At 43.3% G+C, this 23,758-nt stretch overlaps 1 protein-coding gene across 1 annotated transcript in view; it reads left to right on the forward strand.

Moving 5' to 3' along the window:
• Nucleotides 1-1,909: 1,909 nt before the first annotated feature.
• Nucleotides 1,910-23,758, forward strand: part of PPP1R2 (protein phosphatase 1 regulatory inhibitor subunit 2) — a 34,897-nt gene continuing 13,048 nt past the window's right edge. Inside the window, exons 1-2 of the mRNA XM_003926187.4 lie at nucleotides 1,910-2,367; nucleotides 17,954-18,061. Coding sequence (XP_003926236.1) covers nucleotides 2,246-2,367; nucleotides 17,954-18,061 — 230 coding nt within the window. The 5' untranslated portion in view covers nucleotides 1,910-2,245. The remainder of the gene's footprint in view (nucleotides 2,368-17,953; nucleotides 18,062-23,758) is intronic.

Genomic DNA, 23,758 nt, shown 5'->3' on the forward strand with positions numbered 1-23,758 from the left:
AAGCTAATAGGCGATCCCTCAAAAAAGAGACCATTTCTCCCATTAGCATCGTGCCACACTCTATTTCTGCACCTGCAACCAGAGTTTTGGGTGTTTTCTAGTTTTTGTTTCTGTTCAAAGATAGAACAGAATGCTGGAGCAGAAAGGACTCAGGAAGGGAAGGGAGGTGGCCATCCTGCTTCCCCTCACTGAGAACCCTCTCTCTGCCCTGCGGGCTGGACAGGACTGTCAGGGTGTAATGTCAGATCCATTGAGCAGTTCTGGCCTGGGAGGGAGAGGGAGAGCACCAGTGCATATTTGACTGAGAACAAAGGTGGGGCCAGTGCCAAGATCGACTGTGCAGGCCCTTGGCTGAGGGGAAATCCCTGGGGAACACATTCCACTCTGCGACCAGCAACCCTGTTTCCCTTCTCCTCTTCTAGCTCACTTCCCCTCCATTATCTCCATTCCACATCCATTCCCTTACTGAGGCCCTGTTCTGTGCCAAGAATTCAGCTAGGAGCTAGGGACCAGACAATAAAAACAGACCAGTTTTCAGAACCCTACAGTCATCCCTGGGGAGCACAGTCCTAAGGACACAGAACAGGGTCGTCCTCAAAAGGCACAGAGCCTGTGTTAAAGGAGATGAGACTGTGGCCCAGAGATGAGCCGTGTAAGTGAGACTGCTGTGATAGGGGTTAGATGGGGGGAAACTCTTGGGTAGATCCGTCTGCTGTGCTTTGACCTGTGGTGAGGATGGTAAAAAGGCCTGATCAAGAAAGAGTGATGGAAAAGAGCCTGGTTATGAGCGAACTGCCGAATGGAGATGGGGGAGGGAAGGGAGGGAGTGTACAGGGGCCATCACAAATACCACAGGCTGGGCGCCATGGCTCACACACTTTGGGAGGCCGAGGTGGGCGGATCACCTGAGGTCAGGAGTTCGAAACCAGCCTGACCAACATGGAGAAACCCCGTCTCTACTAAACATACAAAATTAACCGAGTGTGGTGACGCTTGCCTTTAATCCCAGTACTCAGGAGGCTGAAGCAGGAGAATCGCTTGAACCCGGGAGTTGGAGGTTACAGTGAGCCGAGATCACGCCATTGCACTCCAGCCTGGGTAACAAGAGCGAAACTCCATCTCAAAACAACAACAAATATATATGTATATAATATATATAACCAAATACCACAAACGGGGTGGCTTTAAACAATGGAAATGGGCTGTCTCGGTTCTAGAGACTTTAAGTCCACATCGACGTGCGGCACAGCTGGTTCTCTCTCTGGAGGGAACCTGGCACAGCCTCTGCGGGCCCAGGGGGTCCTTGGCTGGGGGATGCGTCTCTGCCGCCTTCCTGTCTCCTGCGCTCTAGGCCAGGCGGGTTGTGCGACGGCGGGGGTCGCTGCCCTTCTGTCCGTAGGCTTCTCCAACGGTAAAAGGAGGTGAGGCGATGCCAATGCAGACATTCCATGATTTCATAACAGGCCTCCCAAGGACCACTCCAATGTCGGCGGTCCATGCTTTTATAATAGGCACCTCGGCTTTTCACGCGGGCGAAAGGGAAAGAGGAGACATCACTTTTCTTCAAGTCAGCTAACCTCTCTGCGGAGTGACGTCACCTCGAGCCTCAATTTGCTGATCTAAAAAATAAAAATTTTAATAAATTGATTATCAGTTGTTAAAAATAAAAATAACACTATGGCCTCACAAGGTGGTGGGACGAGGGTGATCGAGAGATGCACAGGTCTGGGCAGAAGCAAGCCCGAATGCTCTCCTGCAGGTTCTCGGAAACAGCCACCGCCTCCCAGCGCCGCGCGGGGGCGGGGCGAGCAGCGCGAGCGGGCAGGAGGGGGCGGGGCGAGGAGGTAGTCTTTGTTCTTGTCCCGCCCTCGCCCCGCCTCCGCCGCGCCCCGCCCCCGCACTAGATATCGCGAGAGGGCGGGCCCGCTTGGCTTTGGCTTCGGCTTCGGCGTCGGCGTCGCTCGCGCCTTGTAGCACTAGGCCGGAGTCTGCCCGCGAGTCGCGGGGTCAAGTGCTGGCTTCTAAGGGTGCGCGAGGAACCGCCACCCGTTCGGCGTTGGCTCTGGCGTCGGGGTCGTTGTGTCGTGACAACCGCTCCGGCAGCCGTTTCCGAGGCAGCAGGTGCGGCCGCTTGAGCCCTCAGCGGACCCCGCGGCTGCCTGCGGGTCTCTGCTAGTGCCGACCCTTCTCTTCGCGGATCCCAAGACAACCAGCGACCCTGAGCCGACAGCCGAAGCGCCCGGCAATGGCGGCCTCGACGGCCTCGCACCGGCCCATCAAGGGGATCCTAAAGAACAAGACCTCCACGACTTCCTCTATGGTGGCGTCGGCCGAACAGCCCCGCGGGAGTATAGACGAGGAGCTGAGGTGAGAGCTGGGAGGGACGGCCTGAGAGCCCCTCCTTCCCGCTGGGCGGCCTGGCGCGCCGCCGCCGTTACCCACCCAGACCCCAGGCGCAGGCGGGCGGCGTGGATGTGGCTCGGGTGCCGCTCGGGTCTCTCCACCTGCCCGGCTAGCCGCGGGTGGGACCATCTTTAAGAAGGCTGGGCGATGACGTTTATTATGTTTTCTTACTTTTTTTTTTTTAAAGCATACGTGCATGTATAATTTTTTTAAACATCATCTTTGAACTTTCTGTAATCGGGAACATCAGATCATGAAATTGAAGCTTCCTATCTTCGACTGTTAAGCTTTTACTATTTCTTAACCTCATCTCTGAGTTATCTAAAATTCCTCAAGAATTACAGTGTATTTTCTTGCCTTGAGGACCCTTGGGAAGATCTAGTCTCAAGCTAATAGGCGATCCCTCAAAAAAAGAGACCATTTCTCCCATTAGCATCGTGCCACACTCTATTTCTGTATCTGCAACCAGAGTTTTGGGTGCTTTCTAGTTTTTGTTTCTGTTCAAAGATAGATCTAAGCTCAAAACAGTTCAAAGAGGAGCAACTTGAAATGACCCAGTGGTATTTTAGTTGCTCTTGCATACGCTAAAGATAAACGTATAAAAAGTTGTTGACCTGAGCATTGTACGTATATAACATTGGAAACGACCCAAAGTCCATTAGTAGGAACTGGTGAAATATTAATTACGGTACGTTTGTATAATGGAACAATATACCAGCTTTTAAAAAAAGAAAGAGGTAGGTGTTTATGCACAGGAAATGTTGCAGTACAGTATCTGTAGTGTAAAACACCACTGGGTTAGAGGTGCAAGGGGGCTTGGGCGTTATAAGATAATAAAAATATAAGGACTCTACATTCTGAAAATAAGGCTTAAGAAAAGTTACCTGTGAAATTTGTAGTCATGAAGCTAAAATGAGGATGTTTGTGAAATCTCAGAATATAGGAACTAGGGCATTCCTATATAAAGGATCTTATTTAGGACCATAAAAGGAACTACTGCTTGGTGCTAGTAAATTCATAGGTGATTTGTGTTACCTTGAAGAAAATATTGGGTAGGACCACAACTTAGAATCGTGACCTTTTGGGGTTGGAAAGGATCTTAGTTTTGTCTGGTAACTCCCACGCTCATGGATGCTTGAATCTTTTTTTTTTTTTTTTTTTTTTTGAGACGGAGTTTCACTCTTGTTACCCAGGCTGGAGTGCAATGGCAGGATCTTGGCTCACCGCAACCTCCGCCTCCTGGGTTCAGGCAATTCCCCTGCCTCAACCTCCTGAGTAGCTGGGATTACAGGCACGCGCCACCATGCCCAGCTAATGTTTTTTGTATTTTTAGTAGAGACGGGGTTTCACCGTGTTGACCAGGATGGTCTCGATCTGTTGACCTCGTGATCCACCCGCCTCGGCCTCCCAAAAGTGCTGGGATTACAGGCTTGAGCCACCGGGCCCGGCCCCAATGCTTGACTCTTACATTCCCTCACACACAATTTTCCAACCTCTATTTGGGCTAAGCCACGCTAAATGGAGTGCTGGGGGAGTTTGATGGTTATAGGTCATGCAATTAAGAAAACAGAGTTTGACCAGAACATAACTGAAGCCTGAGAACCAAGTCAGTTAAAAGATAAATAATGGCAAGGCGTGGTGGTCCACGCCTGTAATTCCAGCACTTGGGGAGGCCAAGGTGGGAGGATTGTTTGATCCCAGGAGTTTGAGACCAGCCTGGGCAACATAGTGAAACCTCATCTCTTTGAAAAAAAAAAAAAGAAGAAGAATTAAAAGATAAGTAACACAAGTACAGAAGGCTCGAATGTAGCTTCAGGGTTTTCAGCAGCAGGAATGTGATCCTCACTGGCATTTATGTTATTTAACCATTCTCCAGTATGAGCTTCTTTTGGTAATTTAACCAAGTGACTTATTCTTTATCTCTGCTTCTTTAGTTTCTGTTTATTCTTTTTTTTTTGAGACGGAGTTTCGCCCTTGTTACCCAGGCTGGAGTGCAATGGCGCGATCTCGGCTCACCGCAACCTCCGCCTCCTGGGCTCAGGCAATTCTCCTGCCTCAGCCTCCTGAGTAGCTGGGATTACAGGCACGTGCCACCATGCCCAGCTAATTTTTTGCACTTTTAGTAGAGACGGGGTTTCACCATGTTCACCAGGATGGTCTCGATCTCTCGACCTCGTGATCCACCCGCCTCGGCCTCCCAAAGTGCTGGGATTACAGGCTTGAGCCACCGCGCCCGGCAGTTTCTGTTTATTCTTAACTTGGATCTACCATCATTTCCCTTGGTGCCAATCTATGGATTGGCCTCTCTGTAATTTGTTGGGATTTACATTCAGGTCTTTCTGCCTGAAAAGCCACTATACTAGACTGACTCAGTTACATAGGGCTGACTCTTCTGTAGGAGCTGTGGCAGGATAGATTCACTTAAAAGGGACTGACTTGTGTAGTTAGAGTTACAGTCTTGTCTTTGCAGAGTACTACCAAACCCTAATTCATTGAAGTTCATGATGTTTGGTTCCAAGCGGTAAAAGGGATGGGTTTTTTTAATGATCATTGTTATGTGACTATAAAGCAAATAAACTAATTCTACTAGTAATACAGTACTGTCTTAGTTCACTTTTTGTTGATAGTAACAGATGCCTGAAATGATAATTTATAAGAAACAAAATTTACTTCTTACAGTTCTGGTGGCTTGGAAGTCCAAGGTTGAAAGGGTATATCTGGTGAGAACCTTCTTGCTGGTGGGGACTCTATGCAGTTCCAAGATGATACAGGGCATCACATGGCAAGGGGGCTGAGCGTGGCAGCTCAGGTCTCCCTTCCTCTTATAAAGCACCAGAACCACTCACTTGATAACTAACCATTAATCCAGTCATCAGAGCAGAGCCCTTATGACCCAGTCACCTCTTAAAAGCTTCACCTGTCAACACTGCTACATTGGCGATCAAGTTTCAGCGTGGCTTTAGAGAGGACAGATGTTCAAACCATAGCAAATATACGTTATTATTTATGTCACAACTCCTGCAATATCAGTAACTTTATGAGACCCTCTTTGAACAGAAACAATAAAAGTATACAGTTGGCCCACTGTATCCCTGTATCCATGGGTTTCACACCCATGAATTCAGCCAACACCAGATAGCCCTTTACATTTGGCAGTCGTTTTACACCCCAAATTCACCAACAGAAATGCAAGAAAGTTAGCACAAAATAGACCACGAAAAGGATACTTTTTATGGCACAAGAGCAGAAACAAGAAAGCATAGCATTGCCTTGTTTGACCCCATTGGGGAACATGCTCCCTCTGTTGTGAAGCTGTGAACGTGTGCAATGGGCAACTCAAAATTTGCTCTGCTCTGTGTCTGTCTGTGAGCAACTGCTAAAAGACCTCAAAAGCTGGTTTTGTCATTACAAATTTTGCAAGTAGGTAAACTTAGAAAGAATCAGAGAATAATGAGGATGAACTCTACCTTTTATCAGTGTCTTTGTTGTGCAAAATGCAATGATAGTTTGACCACTATCCACCCCTCAGTTGTGAGAGGATGTTATTTTACATAAATATCACCAAGGAATTTTTAAAAATAAAATTCAAACATATTTCAAATGTATGTTTATAATTCATGTATGTATGTACTACATATGAATTATATATATCAGATGATTCTCAAAACTCAGTGTACACTTAAAGTGACATTTATATAAAACCATATTCAAATAGTATTTAACATTTCTATTTTTTTTTTTTTTTTTTTGAGACGGAGTTTCGCCCTTGTTACCCAGGCTGGAGTGCAATGGCGCGATCTCGGCTCACCGCAACCTCCGCCTCCTGGGCTCAGGCAATTCTCCTGCCTCAGCCTCCTGAGTAGCTGGGATTACAGGCACGCGCCACCATGCCCAGCTAATTTTTTGCACTTTTAGTAGAGACGGGGTTTCACCATGTTGACCAGGATGGTCTCGATCTCTCGACCTCGTGATCCACCCGCCTCGGCCTCCCAAAGTGCTGGGATTACAGGCTTGAGCCACCGCGCCCGGCGCAACATTTCTATTTTTTTATCCATTTGTCAGGACTGATCAAACCATAATTGAGGGAGGTGGTTATTTTTTTAGACGACTCAGTGCTGTTATTATTGTTTATACTTTGCAGTAGTGCATATATATATATATATATATATATATATATATATATATATCTTTTTTTTTTTTTTTGTCTGTTTTTGAGACAAGATCTCACACTGTCACCCAGGCTGGAGTGCAGTGGCGTGATCACAGCTCACTGTAGCCTCTACCTCCTGGGCTCAAATGATCCTCCCACCTTAGCCCACCACACCCAGCTAACTTTTGTATTTTTTGTAGAGATGGGGTTTTACGATATTGCCCAGGCTGGTCTCAAACTGCTGGGCTCAAGTCATCTGCCTGCCTCCCAGAGTACTGGGGTTATTGGTGGGAGCCACCATGCCCCACCAATACATACGTCTTTAATGAGTGGTTTCTACAGGTACCATTTGTCAGATACCAATTTTTGAAGGTTAAATTAAAACTGGATAGAATCCATAAATCCACGTAACTAAGTATAGGTAAATCTCAGCACATTGCAACACAGCATTCAACTAGTTTAAACACCACTGTTACCTTCTATGATTGTGGGATTCCCATACTTTCAGGATACCTTGAATATAGAATACAACTTATTATGAAGGAGTAATTTTCCAGGCCTAGTGAATACATATGTGTATCTTATTGAAAACAAGACACTGGTTTCTTTTTTTTTTTTTTGAGACAGAGTTTCACTCTTGTTACCCAGGCTGGAGTACAATGGCACAATCTCGGCTCATTGCAACCTCCGCCTCCTGGGTTCAGGCAATTCTCCTGCCTCAGCCTCCTGAGTAGCTGGGATTACAGGCACGCGCCACCATGCCCAGCTGATTTTTTTGTATTTTTAGTAGAGACGGGGTTTCACCATGTTCACCAGGATGGTCTCGATCTCTTGACCTCGTGATCCACCCGCCTCGGCCTCCCAAGTGCTGGGATTACAGGCTTGAGCCACCGCGCCCGGCCTGACACTGGTTTCTAAGACGTACCATCAAGAAAGAAAAAATACTGACAATTGTGATTATAAGATGCCATCCTTGGCTGGGCACGGTGGCCCACGCCTGTAATCCCAGCACTTTGGGAGGCCTAGGCAGGTGAATTGCTTGAGGTCAGGAGTTTAAGACGAGTCTGGCCAACATGGTGAAACCCTGTCTTTACTAAAAATACAAAAAACAAACAAACAAACAAACAATCAATTAATCAGGCATGGTAGCACATGCCTGTAATCCCAGCTACTTGGGATAATGAGGCAGGGGAATTGCTTGAAGGGAGGTGGAGGTTGCAGTGAACCGAGATCATGCTACTGCACTCCAGCCTGGGCGACAGAACAAGACTCTGCCTCAAAAAAAGAAAATTAAAAAGATGCCATTCTCGTAAGACATACTCCTTTTCAGAGATACGAAAATGTAAAAAATGTCTTTTGGGAATTATTGAAAATATGATAGTAAATACTGCTAAAGCCTATCATTTGAGAAGGATTATAGTTTAGCAGTTAATCTGGTGCCAGATTGCCTGGGTTTGGATCTTGTCTGCTGCTTGTTAACAAACTTCGTGATATTTCAGTGAATTATTTATTATGTCTGTGCCTTAGTTTAAATATTAAATGAATTAATAAATGTAAAATGTTTAACCTAGTGCCTCACCCTTAAATGTTAGTCTTATTGTAATAGAAATAAATATAGAAATTCATTTTTTCTACATCTCAGTGGGTTTTTTTTACACAATCTGCTTTCAAGTTCACTATTATGTTCAATTCAAATTATATAGTAGTCTTAGATACTGCAGGCAAATTCTGCTTGAAAAAAATATGCTTTAATTAATTTCCTTTGATATAATTTAAGATATACACATGCTTCAACTTTGTCTTTTTCTGCCTGTAAAGGGATGTGGAATATTATCGTCAAAGGTTTGCTGAGTAAAATAAAAAGTTTGTTTTCTGAAAGTTACTTTTTGAATGCTTCTAATTGCTTTTATTGTTAAGTCTTACTTTTATTGTTCAGTGATGATACCAGGCTTCCAGGTCTTATATTTTGTCAATCTATATAAGTTGAATCTTCATTTAAAGAAAGGACCATTTCTTGAAACGTGCAATTAAAGTTAAAACACCTGCCGGGCGCGGTGGCTCACGCCTGTAATCCCAGCACTTTCGGAGGCTGAGGCGGCTGGATCACGAGGTCAAGAGATCAAGACCATCCTGGTCAACATGGTGAAACCCCGCCTCTACTACAAATACAAAAAAAATAGCTGGGCATGGTGGCGCGTGCCTGTAATCCCAGCTACTCAGGAGGCTGAGGCAGGAGAATTGCCTGAACCCAGGAGGCGGAGGTTGCGGTGAGCTGAGATCGCGCCATTGCACTCCAGCCTGGGTAACAAGAGCGAAACTCCGTCTCAAAAAAAAAAAAAAAAAAAGTTAAAACACCTTGAAGCAAAATCTTGCCTCCCATTCCAGACACAGTCAGAACTATCAAATGAGCAAATCACAAGCAACAAGAAGTACCAGTAGGTCTTTGAGGTGGCACCATATGAGCTAGCAACGTAAAAGTGAGAAGTGGTGACTCTTTCAGCACCAAATTTAGGCTGTAGGAAAACCAGTCACCACAAGGGAGGGGAAAACTGAAACCAGCAGGTGCTTTCACCATCATGGCAGATCTGCCATGTAAATGGTGGTACCCCATTTTTGTCTGCAGAGATACTGATCCCACGTGAGGTCATATAGTTCATGATGGTATTGGGATTAAGCTTAGGCTCTCTCCTTGGGTTTTGTTCTTTCACAACTAATGTTAATTCTGCCATAACTTTAGAGATGCCAACTTTCATACCCAGTGTCCTCTACTGACAGTTTCTTCTACTTCACTAACTTTCTAAGATTTCCTAGCATTTTTGGGGAGTCTGCTTTGTAATACCCTTATTTAAATGCTTGTTTTGTAAGATATTTTTATCTTTTGTTTTATCTGAATAATTGTACTAATCTCTTTTTCTCTTAGTATTGTGTTGAGGAAACAAGTGAGGCTTTGAATATGTAGGACTTAATTTTATTTACAATAGAAAGTAAACTAAATGGCAAACACTGGGAAAATTGAAGTTATATAAAATGTTTATATACATCTAAAGAGCTCAAATTTGTGAGAAGATTTCTTTTCTTTCTTTTTTTTTTTTTTTTTTTTTTTTTTTTTTTTTTGAGATGGAGTTTCGCTCTTGTTACCCAGGCTGGAGTGCAATGGTGAGATCTCAGCTCACCGCAACCTCCGCCTCCTGGGTTCAGGCAATTCTCCTGCATCAGCCTCCTGAGTAGCTGGGATTACAGCCACACGCCACCATGCCCGGCTAATGTTTTTTGTATTTTTAGTAGAGACGGGGTTTCCCCATGTTGACCAGGATGGTCTCTATCTCTTGACCTCGTGATCTACCCACCTCAGCCTCCCAAAGTGCTGGGATTACAGGCGTGAGCCACTGCGCCCGGCGAGAAGATTTCTAATAGGCAAAGGACATAAACGTAATGCACAACGAGGAAAGTAAAATACTATTAGCCAAAGAAACGCAACAGTTTTTTGTTTTTTGGTTTTTTTTTTTTGAGACGGAGTTTCGCTCTGGTTACCCAGGCTGGAGTGCAATGGCGCGATCTCGGCTCACCGCAACCTCCGCCTCCTGGGTTCAGGCAATTCTCCTGCCTCAGCCTCCTGAGTAGCTGGGATTACAGGCACGCGCCACTACGCCCAGCTAATGTTTTGTATTTTTAGTAGAGACGGGGTTTCACCATGTTGACCAGGATGGTCTCGATCTCTTGACCTAGTGATCCACCTGCCTCGGCCTCCCAAAGTGCTGGGATTAGAGGCTTGAGCCACCGCGCCTGGCCAACAGTTTTTAAATACAATTTTACACCTGCCGAAATGGAAAAACAATCCCCAATCCTAGCAATAGTTTGTTAATTTGCTAGGGGCATTACAAACAGTCTTCTTTTTTAATTTTTTTATTTAATTTTTATTTTTTTTTAGAGATGGGGTTTCACCATGATGGCCAGGCTGGTCTTGAACTCCTGACCTCAGGTGATCCACCCACCTTGGCCTCCCAAAGTGCTAGGATTACAGGCATGAGCCACTGTACCCGGCCTCGGTCTTCTTTTTTTAAAAAGAAATTGGGCTGGGTGCGGTGGCTTATGCATGTAATCGCAACACTTTGGGAGGCCAAGGCAGGCAGATCACAAGGTCAGGAGTTTGAGATGGTGAAACTCTGTCTCTACTAAAAATACAAAAATTAGTCAGTCATGGTGGCGCATGCCTGTGATACCAGCTACTTGGAACCCTGGAGGCAGAGGTTGCAGTGAACTGAGATCATGCCACTGCACTCCAGCCTGGGTGATAGAACAAGACTGTCTCAAAAAAAAAAAAAAAAAAAAACCAAAAACTATATGGCAACATGGAGTGAACTATGAAGTTCATTTTTTTTTTTTTTTTTTGAGACGGAGGAGTTTTCGCTGTTGTTACCCAGGCTGGAGTGCAATGGCACGATCTCGGCACACCGCAACCTCCGCCTCCTGGGTTCAGGCAATTCTGCCTCAGCCTCCTGAGTAGCTGGGATTACAGGCATGCGCCACCATGCCCAGCTAATGTTTTGGTATTTTTAGTAGAGGTGGGGTTTCACCATGTTGACCAGGATGGTCTCGATCTCCTGACCTCGTGATCCATCCACCTCGGCCTCCCAAAGTGCTGGGATTACAGGCGAGCCACCGCGCCCGGCTAACTATGGAGTTCTTAAAGTTTAATTCAGACACTTAGACTAGCAAATTTTCTTTAAAACATAACTGAGAATAGCATATGTACAAATATGTTCATGTCTGCCTTATTTTAAGTAGGATTTAGGTTATCAATCTAAATGAATCTTATACAGTTATTAAAAAAGTAAAAAGAAAACACAAGCAACTTACACTACATATACTTACAACTTATATATCAGTATGTGTATTTTATATGTACTGTAGGTACTGTTTTATGTGTATAGTTTTACATATATATATATATATATTTTTTTTTTTTTTTTTTTTTTTCTTCTTTTTTTTTTGAGACGGAGTCTTGCTCTGTCACCAGGCTGGAGTGTAGTGGTGAAATATCAGCTCACTGCAACCTCCACCTCCTGGGTTCAAGCGATTCTTCTGCTTCAGCCTCCCAAGTAGCTGAGACCACAGGCACGTACCACCACGGCGCCCAGCTAATTTTTTGTATTTTCAGTAGAGGCGGGGTTTCACAATGTTAGCCAGGGTGGTCTCAATTTCTTGACCTCGTGATCCGCCCACCTCGGCCTCCTAAAGTGCTGGGATTACATATATATATATTTTAATGTTTTGATAGCTTATATATATTTATATGTATTATACAAAGAAAAGAATATGCAGAAATCAAAATTATGAATGGTTGAGGGTGTTGGGATTATATTCAATTTTATTTTTAATTTCAAGAAAACATAATTTTTCCTTGTGTTCTGTAGTTCTTTTTCTTCTATTCTGTCTTGCAAAAAATATTTACAGGGTGTGGAGTTCTCTTCCCCATAGAGATACTTTTCACACTCCAAAAGTCTGCCCTCATTCTTTTTTTATCCTAAGCCAGGATGATCAATTGTCTTTTTTTTTTTTGAAACTGAGTTTTGCTCTTGTCACCCAAGCTGGGGAGCAGTGGTGTGATCTCAGCTCACCACTGCAACCTCTGCCTCCTGGGTGCAAGTGATTCTCCAGCCTCAACCTCCCAAGTAGGTGGGATTACAGGCACAGGCCACCACACCCAGCTAATTTTTATTTTATTTTATTTTATTTTATTTTTGAGATGGAATTTCGCTCTTGTTATCCAAGCTGGAGTGCAATAGCACGATCTCGGTTCACCGCAACCTCCGCCTCCTGGGTTCAGGCAATTTTCCTGCCTCAGCCTCCTGAGTAGCTGGGATTACAGGCATACACCACCATGCCCAGCTAATTTTTTGTATTTTTAGTTGAGACGGGTTTCACCATGTTGACCAGGATGGTCTCGATCTCTTGACCTCGTAATCCACCCGCCTTGGCCTCCCAAAGTGCTGGGATTACAGGCGTGAGCCACCGCGCCTGGCCAGTTTTTATATTTTATTAGAAGGGAGGTTTCATGGTGTTGGCTGGGCTGGTCTCGAACTCTTGACCTCAGGTGATCTGCCCACCTCCTAAATTGTCCTTTTTAATTCAATATTGTTAACATTGTTTAGGAAATAACTTGTTTTACTCTGCGATTAGGATGCATGCAGAAACAACATTATTAATATGTGTTTATTTCGAAAATATTTAATTATAATGTAATACAGAAAAGCATATTAAGTATAAATTTAAAGTGTTAGAAATTATTACTAAAGCAGACACTGGCTGGGTGGTGTCTCACACCTATAATCCCCAAACTTTTGTATTTTTTTATTTTTTTTAAGAGATAAGGTCTCCCTGTGTTGCCCAGGTCGATCTCAAACTCCTGGGCTCAAGTGGTCCTCCCATCTTGGCCTCCCAAAGTGTTGGGATTTATAGGTATGAGCCACTGTGCCCAGCCTCCTCAAAGCTTAACTACTAGTAGCCTCCTGTTGACTGGAAACCTTACAGATAACATAAACAATTGATTAAGAACAATGTTTTGTATTATGTGCTGTGCTACTGTATTCTTAGAATACAGTAAGCTAGAGAAAATAAAATGTCAAGAAAATCATAAGGAAAATACATTTACTGTTCAGTAAGTGGAAGTGTATCATCATAAAGATCTTTATCCTGGTGGTCTTCACAATGAGTAGTAGGCTGAGGAGGAAGAAGAGGGATTGGTTGCATTGTCTCAGGGGTGCTAGAGGAGATCGAAGTAGAGGCAGCCTCACTTGGTGTAGCTTTACGAAAATGTATCATAATTTCTGCATAACTTTTGTGCTTTTCATTTCTCTTAAAATGTTGCTATGTGGTACTAATAATCTTCCTTCTACTGTTTAGTTTCAGTGTCTATATCGTAAAAGGGTCCCTGTGTAAAATAAGTAAAGCATTCTCAAATAGTCAGAACTCTTTGTCAGACTGTCTAATGTCAATTTGTTTCCTGGTTTTGCTTCTTCTACATATTATTCCTTATCATCTGGTACTGATTCAGAACACTCATCTCTATCAAGTCATCTGTCAATTCCTCTGGTGTAATGTCAGTTAGCTCTTGAATTTCAAGATCCATATCTAGAAACCCTTTACCCCACCAAATAATTCACAATCTCATGATTTCCTTAATCGGCCCTGTCTTAAATCTTGTGGAGTCATGCATAATATCTGGATACAGTTTTCTCCAACAGGAATTCATTGTTTCAGGCTTGACAGCTTTCATAGCTTTTTCTGTAACAACAATGGCATATGCGGTGGTGTAATCGTTCCAGACTTTCATGGTGTTCTTTGTGAGAGTTGGCAGTCTTTTCCATAGAGCAGGGATCCCCAAACCTCAGGCCATGTGGCAGGTGCCTGAGCTCCGCCTCCTGTCAGATCAGTGGTGGCATTAGATTCTCATAGGAGTGCAAACCCTATTGTGAACTGTGCATGTAAGGGATCTAGGCTGCCCACTCCTTATGAAAATCTAATGCCTGATGATCTGAGGTGGAACAGTTTCAACCTGAAACCACCCTGCCATGCAAAAATTGTCTTCCACGAAACTGCTCCTTAGTGCCGAAAAGTTTGGATACCACTGAATAGACTACCGTGTGTACTGAGCCTTAAAGGTCCTCTGTGACCTCCTGATCTAGAAGTTAAATTAGAGATGTTGTGTTTGGGGACAAGTAAACCACCTTGACACCTTGTGTGTTGAAATCATAGGGTTCATAGGGTTCTGGGTGACCAGAGAGAGACATTGTCCAGAATCAAAACAGCTTTAAAAGACAGTTTACTGCCAAGCACGTGGCTTGTGCCTACAGCACTAGCTGCTCAGGTGAGCTCAGATGCAGCCAGATCACTTAAGCCCAGGAGATCGAGGCTGCATTGAGCTATGATTATGCCACTTTACCCCAGCTTGGGGTGACAGAGTTGAGACCCAGTCTATTAAAAAAAAGAGGGAGAGAAATTCTGACACATGCTACAACATGAATAAACGTTGAAGACATTATGCTTAGTGAAATAAGCCAGTTACAAAAGGACAAATACTTTGATTTTGTTTATGTGAGGTATCTGGAGTAGTCACATTTAGAGAGACAGGAAGTAGAATGGTGGTTGCCAGGTCTGGGGGCTGGGGACAGTGGGGAGTTAGTACTTAATGAGTATAGTTGCAGTTGAGGAAGATGGAAAAAGTTCTGGAGGTGGATGGTGGTGATGCTTGCACAATGATGTGAATGTTCTTAACTCCATAGCATTGTACACTTCATAATGACTAGTGCTTCAGCAGCATATACACTAAAATTGGAATGATACAGAAAAGATTGACATAAAAGCAAAAAGGTTTTAAGGTGAATTTTATGTATAACCACAATTTTTTTTTTTTTTTTTTTTTTTTTGAGACAGAGTTTCTCTCTTGTTACCCAGGCTGGAGTGCAATGGCGTGATCTCGGCTCACTGCAACCTGCGCCTCCTGGGTTCAGGTAATTCTCCTGCCTCAGCCTCCTGAGTAGCTGGGATTACAAGCACGCGCCACCATGCCCAGCTAATGTTTTGTATTTTTAGTAGAGACGGGGTTTCACCATGTTGGCCAGGATGGTCTCGATCTCTGGACCTCGTGATCCACCCGCCTCGGCCTCCCAAAGTGCTGAGATTACAGGCGTGAGCCACAGCACCCGGCCACCACAATTTTTAAAAATAAAATAAATTTAAAAATGCTTAATCTGAAATGGGGACACTGTGGGTATGTTAGGGTAGAAAGCAAAAGAATATGAAGTCACCTGCCCGGAGTAGGCCTGTGGTTTTTTGTTTGTTTGTTTGTTTGAGACGGAGTTTCGCTCTTGTTACCCAGGCTGGAGTGCAATGGCGCGATCTCGGCTCACTGCAACCTCCGCCTCCTGGGTTTAGGCAATTCTCCTGCCTCAGCCTCCTGAGTAGCTGGGATTACAGGCACATGCCACCATGCCCAGCTAATTTTTTGTATTTTTAGTAGAGATGGGGTTTCACCATGTTGACCAGGATGGTCTCGATCTCTTGACCTCGTGATCCACCTGCCTCAGCCTCCCAAAGTGCTGGGATTACAGGCCTGAGCCACCGCGCCCAGCCTGTCCTGTGTAATTTTTAAGGTAACTCATCAAACTTTTTTAGAGAATATAGAGAAGGGAATATGATACTGAAATGTTAAGTATGTTATTCTTAAAGGATATTTCAGGATCTGAGAAATTGAAAATATCTACAGTGAAACCACCAGTTTAGACCAAATGTAGAAAGGATGATTTAAATCAGTGTAACATTTACATTGATTCTTTTTAAAGCAGGTTTTTCCAAGTATATACTAAATCACAAACTGTACAGGTAACAAAATAATGTTGGCTTATGGAAGGGTCTTTGAGATCTTTTTTAATGAGTATATAAGAATTATTTAATTATTGAGCCCTTAATAGTTGTGCAAATACTTCATGGAATGAAATTTAACAGATGTTTCCAAAGTACTTATAGGGCAGGCACGGTAGCTCACGCCTGTAGTCCCAGCATTTTGGGAGACCGACATGGGCAGATCACATAAGGTCAGGAGTTTGAGACTAGCCTTACCAACATGGTGAAACCCCCGTCTCTACTAAAATTACAAAAATGAGCAGGGCGTGGTGTCAGGCGCCTGTAATCCCAGCTACCAGGGAGTCTGAGGCAAGAGAACTGCTTGAATCCAGGGGTCGGAGGTTGCGGGTGAGCCAAGATTGCACCGTTGCAGTCCAGCCTGGGTGACAAGAGCAAAACTCTGTCTCAGAAAACAAAAATAATGGCCATGCCTGGTGGCTCATATCTGTAATCTCAGCACTTTGGGAGGCCAAGGTGGGCGGATGACGAGGTCAGGAGTTCGAGACCAGCTTGGCCAACATGAAGAAACCCCATCTCTACTAAAAATACAAAAATTAGCTAGATGTGGTAGTATGCGCCTGTAATCCCAGCTACTCAGGAGCTGAGGCAGAAGAATTACTTGAACCCAGGAAGTGGAGGTTGCAGTGAGCCGAGACCATGCCACTGCACTCCAGCCTGGGCAACACAGTGAAAAATAGTAATAATAAAGTGAGACTCTATCCTAAAAATAATAATAGAGTGAGACTCTGTCTCAAAATAATAATGAATAAATAAAATACTTATAGAGAACTTCTATTGCTTTGCAAGTAAATCTGAGTACACTATTTCTGAGCAAACCTTTATTTTTCTAGATCAGAAATAAACAGTTGTAATTTATTTGCAATCTAATGATTTAGTGGTATCTGAATTTGATGAAGTTTTCTCTGTAGTTTTATGCTTTGAATCTTTTTTTTTTTTGAGACGGAGTTTTGCTCTTGTTACCCAGGCTGGAGTGCAATGGCGCGATCTCGGCTCACCGCAACCTCCGCCTCCTGGGTTCAGGCAATTCTCCTGCCTCAGCCTCCTGAGAGGCTGGGATTACAGGCATGCGCCACCATGCCCAGCTAATTTTTTGTATTTTGAGTAGAGACGGGGTTTCACCACGTTGACCAGGATGGTCTCGATCTCTTGACCTCGTGATCCACCTGCCTCGGCCTCCCAAAGTGTTGGGATTACAGGCGTGAGTCACCGCGCCCGGCCTATGCTTTGAATCTTTATGTTTTAATTAACATATCCCAAAAACAAATTATTCCAAGGAAATTTTACTGTTGTGTTTTTTACCAGTTACTGGTATATAGATGAAAAATGCCTGTTGACATCAGGGAATGTATGGATTTTGATTTGTTTTGTTTTGTTTTGTTTTGTTTTTTGAGATGGAGTTTCACTTTTGTTACCCAGGCTAGAGTGCAACAGCGTGATCTCAGCTCACCGCAACCTCTGCTTCCCGGGTTCAGGCAATTCTCCTGTCTCAGCCTCCTGAGTAGCTGGGATTTACAGGCACGCATCACCATGCCTAGCTAATTTTTTTTTTTTTTTTGTATTTTTAGTAGAGACGGGGTTTCACCTTGTTTACCAGGATGTTCTCGATCTCTTGACCTTGTGATCCACCCGCCTCGGCCTCCCAAAGTGCTGGGATTACAGGCTTGAGCCACCGTGCCCGGCATTGATTTGTATTAATTCTATAGGCCAAGTATAGTAATGTTTTGAATGCCTGATATAGATACTAAATACTGTGTTTCAAATATGTGGTCATTAATTGTTGTGCATTTACTGACATTTTATTGTAGTTTCTTAATGGTTTTTACCCTGAGTCAGCTTCTATTCCAAGAAATTACATGTGAAAATAGAGGTTAGCCATCAAATAGAAGTTGAAATGTGAAATTTGGACATTTGTGAATTTTGATGTTCAAGTTTTCTTTTTTCCACATTGGGAAAAATGTTTTTTCTTTTTAATTTTAGCAAAAAATCCCAGAAGTGGGATGAAATGAACATCTTGGCAACGTATCATCCAGCAGACAAAGACTATGGTTTAATGAAAATAGATGAACCAAGCACTCCTTACCATAGGTAATGTTGCATAGGCATCATTCCTCTTGTGACTTACTTCCATTTCGCATTTAATACGAGCTTCTGTGTAACGGCCTATTTGAAATTGCTTTATTCTAGATTTGTTACTAGAGCACTAGTCAATTCAATAACCTAACTGCAGTTTTTTTAGTAATAGTATAAGTGATGTGTAACTATGTAACCCATTTCATATAATTATAGTAGTAAATGTTTATTTGTTGCACCTCAGTGGTTGCTAGTTACTAATGGTGCACATAGACTAGTTTAACTTCCTTGAAATGCCGATGAGATAGGGGCTTGTTTGCTTCCCAAATGGAAATCTGGGGTTTACCCAGTCTCTTTGCAGAGAAGCATAACTGCGTGGATGGTAACTCTTTTGTAACCCACTGAAAGATAGGTGTTTATGTCTTTATTTTTTAACTTAATGTAATATTGTTGTTCAGATAATTATGTGTAATTTTTGGCTATTTCAAATCTCAGAATTTTCCAAATGAATTGTGAAATTACATTATGCAGCAGTAACCAGTATGAAGACAAAAACAATGTAGTAAGCATTATGAGAAGATGAAGATTCTAAATAAGTATAGATATCTAATTAAGATAATACCTTGGGCTGGGTGCTGTGGCTCACGCCTCTAATCCCAGCACTTTGGGAGGCCAAGGCAGGCAGATCACCTGAGGTCAGGAGTTCAAGACCAGCCTGGCCAACATGGTGAAACTAAAAAAAAAGAAAAAAAAAAAATTAGCTGGGCATGGTGGCAGCACCTGTAATCCCAGCTACTCAGGAGACTGAGGTAGGAGAATGTCTTGAACCCAGGAGGCGGAAGTTGTAGTGAGCCAAGATCGCACCATTTTACTCCAGCCTGGGCAACAAGAACAAAACTCTGCCTCAAAAAGAAAAAATAAAAGAACATACCTTGGCTGGGCATGGTGGCGCATGCCTGTAATCTCAGCACTTTGAGGTTACAGAGGCAGAAGTGGGAGAATTGCTGCAGGCCAGGAAATCAAGACCGGCCTAAGCAACATAGCAAAACTCTCTCTCTACCAAAAATAAAATAAAATAAGTTATTCCTTACCTAATTTGCATTGAAAAAATAAAACATTTCCAGGATTAAAATATTTTGTTATTGAAATAAGATAACATAAATTCAGAAGTTACTGTTAAAATAGAGTTAACTGCAGTTTCCATTTGTTCTGTAATGAAAGAATAAAGAGTTAAGAACTATATTTTAAATCAGTGGGTGAAAAATTTAGAAGATAATTTGAAACAATTTGTTACTAACAAAAATAAAGAGTAAAAATAAACATGAAAATATTAAAGATTATGACGAGGGTAACAAAAAAATAATGAAATAGGTACAGATGCTAAAACTCAATACTAATGATATTTGAGTGAAGAAATACACATTTTTTGTGGTATATTTGTATATACCATGGAATAATATATATAAAAAGGAACAAAATAATGGCATTCACAACAACCTGGTTGGAGTTGGAGACCATTATTCTAAGTGAAGTAACCCAGGAATGGAAAACCAGACATCATATTTTTTCACTTATTAGCGGGAGCTAAGCTATGAGGACACAAAGGCATTAGAATGATATGGTGGAGTTTGGGGCTAGGGGTAGGAGGGTGGAGAGGGCTAAAAGACTATACATTGGGTATAGTGTACACTGCTCTGGTGATGGGTGCACCAAAACCTCAGAAATTAGCACTAAAGAGCTTATCCATGTAATCAGACATCACTTGTTCCCCCAAAAAACTATTGAAATAAAAATAAATAAGTCGAGGGGAAGAAAAACAATAAAATTACAATCAGTTAAAATAAATACACATGTTAAAAACAGGTTTATATTCTTATTTTTCTCCTAAATTGCAGGTATATACTTTAAGACATATCTTTTTTTTTTTTTTTTTTTTTTTTTGAGACGGAGTTTCGCTCTTGTTACCCAGGCTGGAGTGCAATGGCGTGATCTCGGCTCACCGCAACCTCCGCCTCCTGGGTTCAGGCAATTCTCCTGCCTCAGCCTCCTGAGTAGCTGGGATTACAGGCACGCACCACCATGCCTAGCTAATTTTTTGTATTTTTAGTAGAGACGGGGTTTCACCATGTTGACCAGGATGGTCTCAATCTCTTGACCTCGTGATCCACCCGCCTCGGCCTCCCAAAGTGCTGGGATTACAGGCTTGAGCCACCGCGCCCGGCCAGAGCTTTTTTTTTTTTTTTTTTTTTTGAGACAGAGTCTCACTGTGTCACCCAGGCTGTAGTACAGAGTAGCATGACCTTGGCTTACTGCAATCTCCACCTCCCAGGCTCAAGAGATTCTTGTGCCTCAGCCTCCTGAGTAGCTGGGATTATAGGCACCCACTACCACGCCTGGCTAAATTTTGTATTTTTAGTAGAGATGGTTTTGCTGCGATAGCCAAGCTGGTCTGGAACTCCTGACCCCAAGTCAACCACCCACCTCAGCCTTCCAATGTGCTGGGATTACAGGCAAGAGCCATCATGCCCATCCCCTAAGAACTCTTGCCTGGGAGTTCAAGACCAGTCTGGACAGCAGAGTGGGACTCCATCTCTACAAAAAAAAATTAAAACAAAAACAAAACTGGCCAGGCACAGTGGCTCATGCCAGTAATCCCAGCGCTTAGAGATGCTGAGGTGGGCTGTTCAACTGAGGTCAGGAGTTCAAGACCAGCCTGGCCAACATGGTGAAACCCCATCTCTACTGAAAATACAAAAATATATTCAGGCATGGTGGTGGGAACCTGTAATCCCAGCTGCTCGAGAGGCTGACGCAGGAGAATCGCTTGAACCTGGTAGGTGGAGGTTGCAGTGAGCCGAGATCACACCATTGCACTCCAGCCTGGGCAACCAGAGTAAAACTCTGTCTCAGAAAAAAAAAATTATCCAGAGGTGGTGGTGTGTACTTGTAGTCCCAGCTCCCTAGGAGCCTGAGGCAGGAGGTTGTTTGAGCCCAGGAAGTTGAAGCTGCAGTTAGCCATGATCACAGCATTGCACTCAAGCCTGGTTGACAGAGGGAGACTTGTCTCTAAAGAAAAAGAAAAAAAAAAGATTTTTCTTTTTCTTTTTTTTTTTTTTTTTTTTTTTTTTGAGACGGAGTTTCGCTCTTGTTACCCAGGCTGGAGTGCAATGGCACGATCTCGGCTCACTGCAACCTCCGCCTCCTGGCAATTCTCCTGCCTCAGCCTCCTCAGTAGCTGGGATTACAGGCACGTGCCACCATGCCCAGCTAATTTTTTTTGTATTTTTTAGTAGAGACGGGGTTTCACCATGTTGACGAGGATGGTCTCGATCTCTCTTTTTTTTTTTTTTTTTTTTTTTTGAGACTGAGTTTCGCCCTTGTTACCCAGGCTGGAGTGCAATGGCGCGATCTTGGCTCACCGCAACCTCCGCCTCCTGGGCTCAGGCAATTCTCCTGCCTCAGCCTCCTGAGTAGCTGGGATTACAGGCACGTGCCACCATGCCCAGCTAATTTTTTGCACTTTTAGTAGAGACGGGGTTTCACCATGTTGACCAGGATGGTCTCGATCTCTTGACCTTGTGATCCACCCGCCTCGGCCTCCCAAAGTGCTGGGATTACAGGCTTGAGCCACCGCGCCCGGCTCTTTTTCTTTTTTTTTGAAATGGAATCTTGCTCTGTTGCCCAGGCTGGAGTGCAGTGGCACAATCTCCACCCTAGGGGTTTACCCTCTGCCCCAGGGGTTCTCCTGCCTCAGCCTCCGAGTAGCTGGGATTACAGGTGCCCACCACCACATCCAGCTAATTTTTGTATTTTTAGTAGAGACAGGATTTCACCATGTTGGTCAGGCTGGTCTCGAACTCCTGACCTTGTGATTTGCCTGCCTGGGCCTCCCAAAGTGCCGGGATTACAGGCATGAGCCACCGTGCCTGGCCAGAAAAAAAGATTTTCAAAATAGCAATAGTCATTATTTTTTGACTTTTTTTTTTTTGAGACGGAGTTTTGCTCTTGTTACCCAGGCCGGAGTGCAATAGCGCGATCTCGGCTCACCGCAACCTCCGCCTCCTGGGTTCAGGCAATTCTCCTGCCTCAGCCTCCTGAGTAGCTGGGATTACAGGCACGTGCCACCATGCCCAGCTAATTTTTTGTATTTTTAGAAGAGACGGGGTTTCACTATGTTGACCAGGATGGTCTCGATCTCTTGACCTCGTGATCCACCCGCCTCGGCCTCCCAAAGTGCTGGGATTACAGGCTTGAGCCACCGCGCCCGGCGTATTTTTTGACTTTTATAAATATAATTTGAATGGTAGATGTTTGCCATTCGAACAACCAGAAAAGTTATTTGGTCCCTAAGTAACTGAGGCTATGTGTATGCAGAGATACATGTGCTCTGCTTTTATCAATTTGGTGCTTGGTTTTATCATTTCCTTCCATGACTTTTTTTTTTCTTTTTCTTTTGGAGAGTTTTATTTGGCCAGGCACAGTGACTCATACTTGTAATCCCAGCACGTTAGGAGGCTGAGGCAGGAGGATTGCTTGAGCTCAGGAATTGGAGACAAGCCTGGGAAACATAAAGAGTCCCCTTCTCTGTGAAAAATAAAAAGAGTTAAGCCAGCAATGGTAACACATGCCTGTATTCCCAGCTACGCAAGAGGCTTAGGTGGGAGTATCACTTGAGTCTGGGAAACTGAGACTGTAGTTAGCCATGATGGTGCCACTGCACTGCTGGGTGACAGAGTAAGACCCTATCTCAAAGAAAAAAAAAGTTTTATTTAGCTGAAGATGCTTTTTATAGAAACACGTCTTATTACCTAAGAATCTCACAGTTAGTATATAAGAAATTATTGTTTTAGATACATGTACATATATAAACATAATTCATCAGTAAATTTTATAACTAGAATTTTCTGTAGAACAGTTCCATAAATTAACAAAAGGTTTATTTTACCCTTCTCTGCTTAATTAAACTCAATAACATAGATCAGTTTATTTCAACTTCCCTTAGAAAAAAGAACATCATCTAAACTGTAGGACTTAATTTATCACCTTAATTAACCAGGAAATGTATAAACTGGCAGTATTTTATAAGTAGCTGAGTTCTGCTTTACATACTTTGGCTAAGAGTTAAGGATGCCCATTTTTGCACAGAAGTGGGGAGCAAATGTTCATTAGAGGGTAGAGTGAGAAAGCTAAATAGCTTTTAAACTTCTGAATTAGGTCCTTAGGATCTAATTTTGTTATTTTACCCAGTCTCGTATCTGCATAGATCATCTGTCTGTATCTTAAGACTGATGTAGAAATGCATGTTCTAAAACCAGACAGAATTTACTTTGCATTACTTGTTCCCTCCCACTGGATGGAATAATTGGAACTTTGAAATTTTCCCCCCAGGTCATTTGTATTTTCAATACAGTTGTTCCTCATTATCCATGGAGGTTTCAGGACCTCCCTCAGATACCAAAATCCTCAGATACTCAAGTCTCTCTGATATAAAATGGCATTATAGATGTATATCATCTATGCACATCCTTCTGTATACTTTAAATCATCTCTACGTTACTTATATTACCTAATAAAATGTAAATACTATGCAAACAGGTATTACACACTGTATTGTTTAGGGAATAATGATAAGAAAAAAGTCCGGCCGGGCGCGGTGGCTCAAGCCTGTAATCCTAGCACTTTGGGAGGCTGAGGCGGGTGGATCACAAGGTC

This window comes from Saimiri boliviensis, chromosome 8 (genome assembly GCF_048565385.1).
Source record: "Saimiri boliviensis isolate mSaiBol1 chromosome 8, mSaiBol1.pri, whole genome shotgun sequence".
Classification (NCBI taxonomy): Eukaryota; Metazoa; Chordata; class Mammalia; order Primates; family Cebidae; genus Saimiri; species Saimiri boliviensis.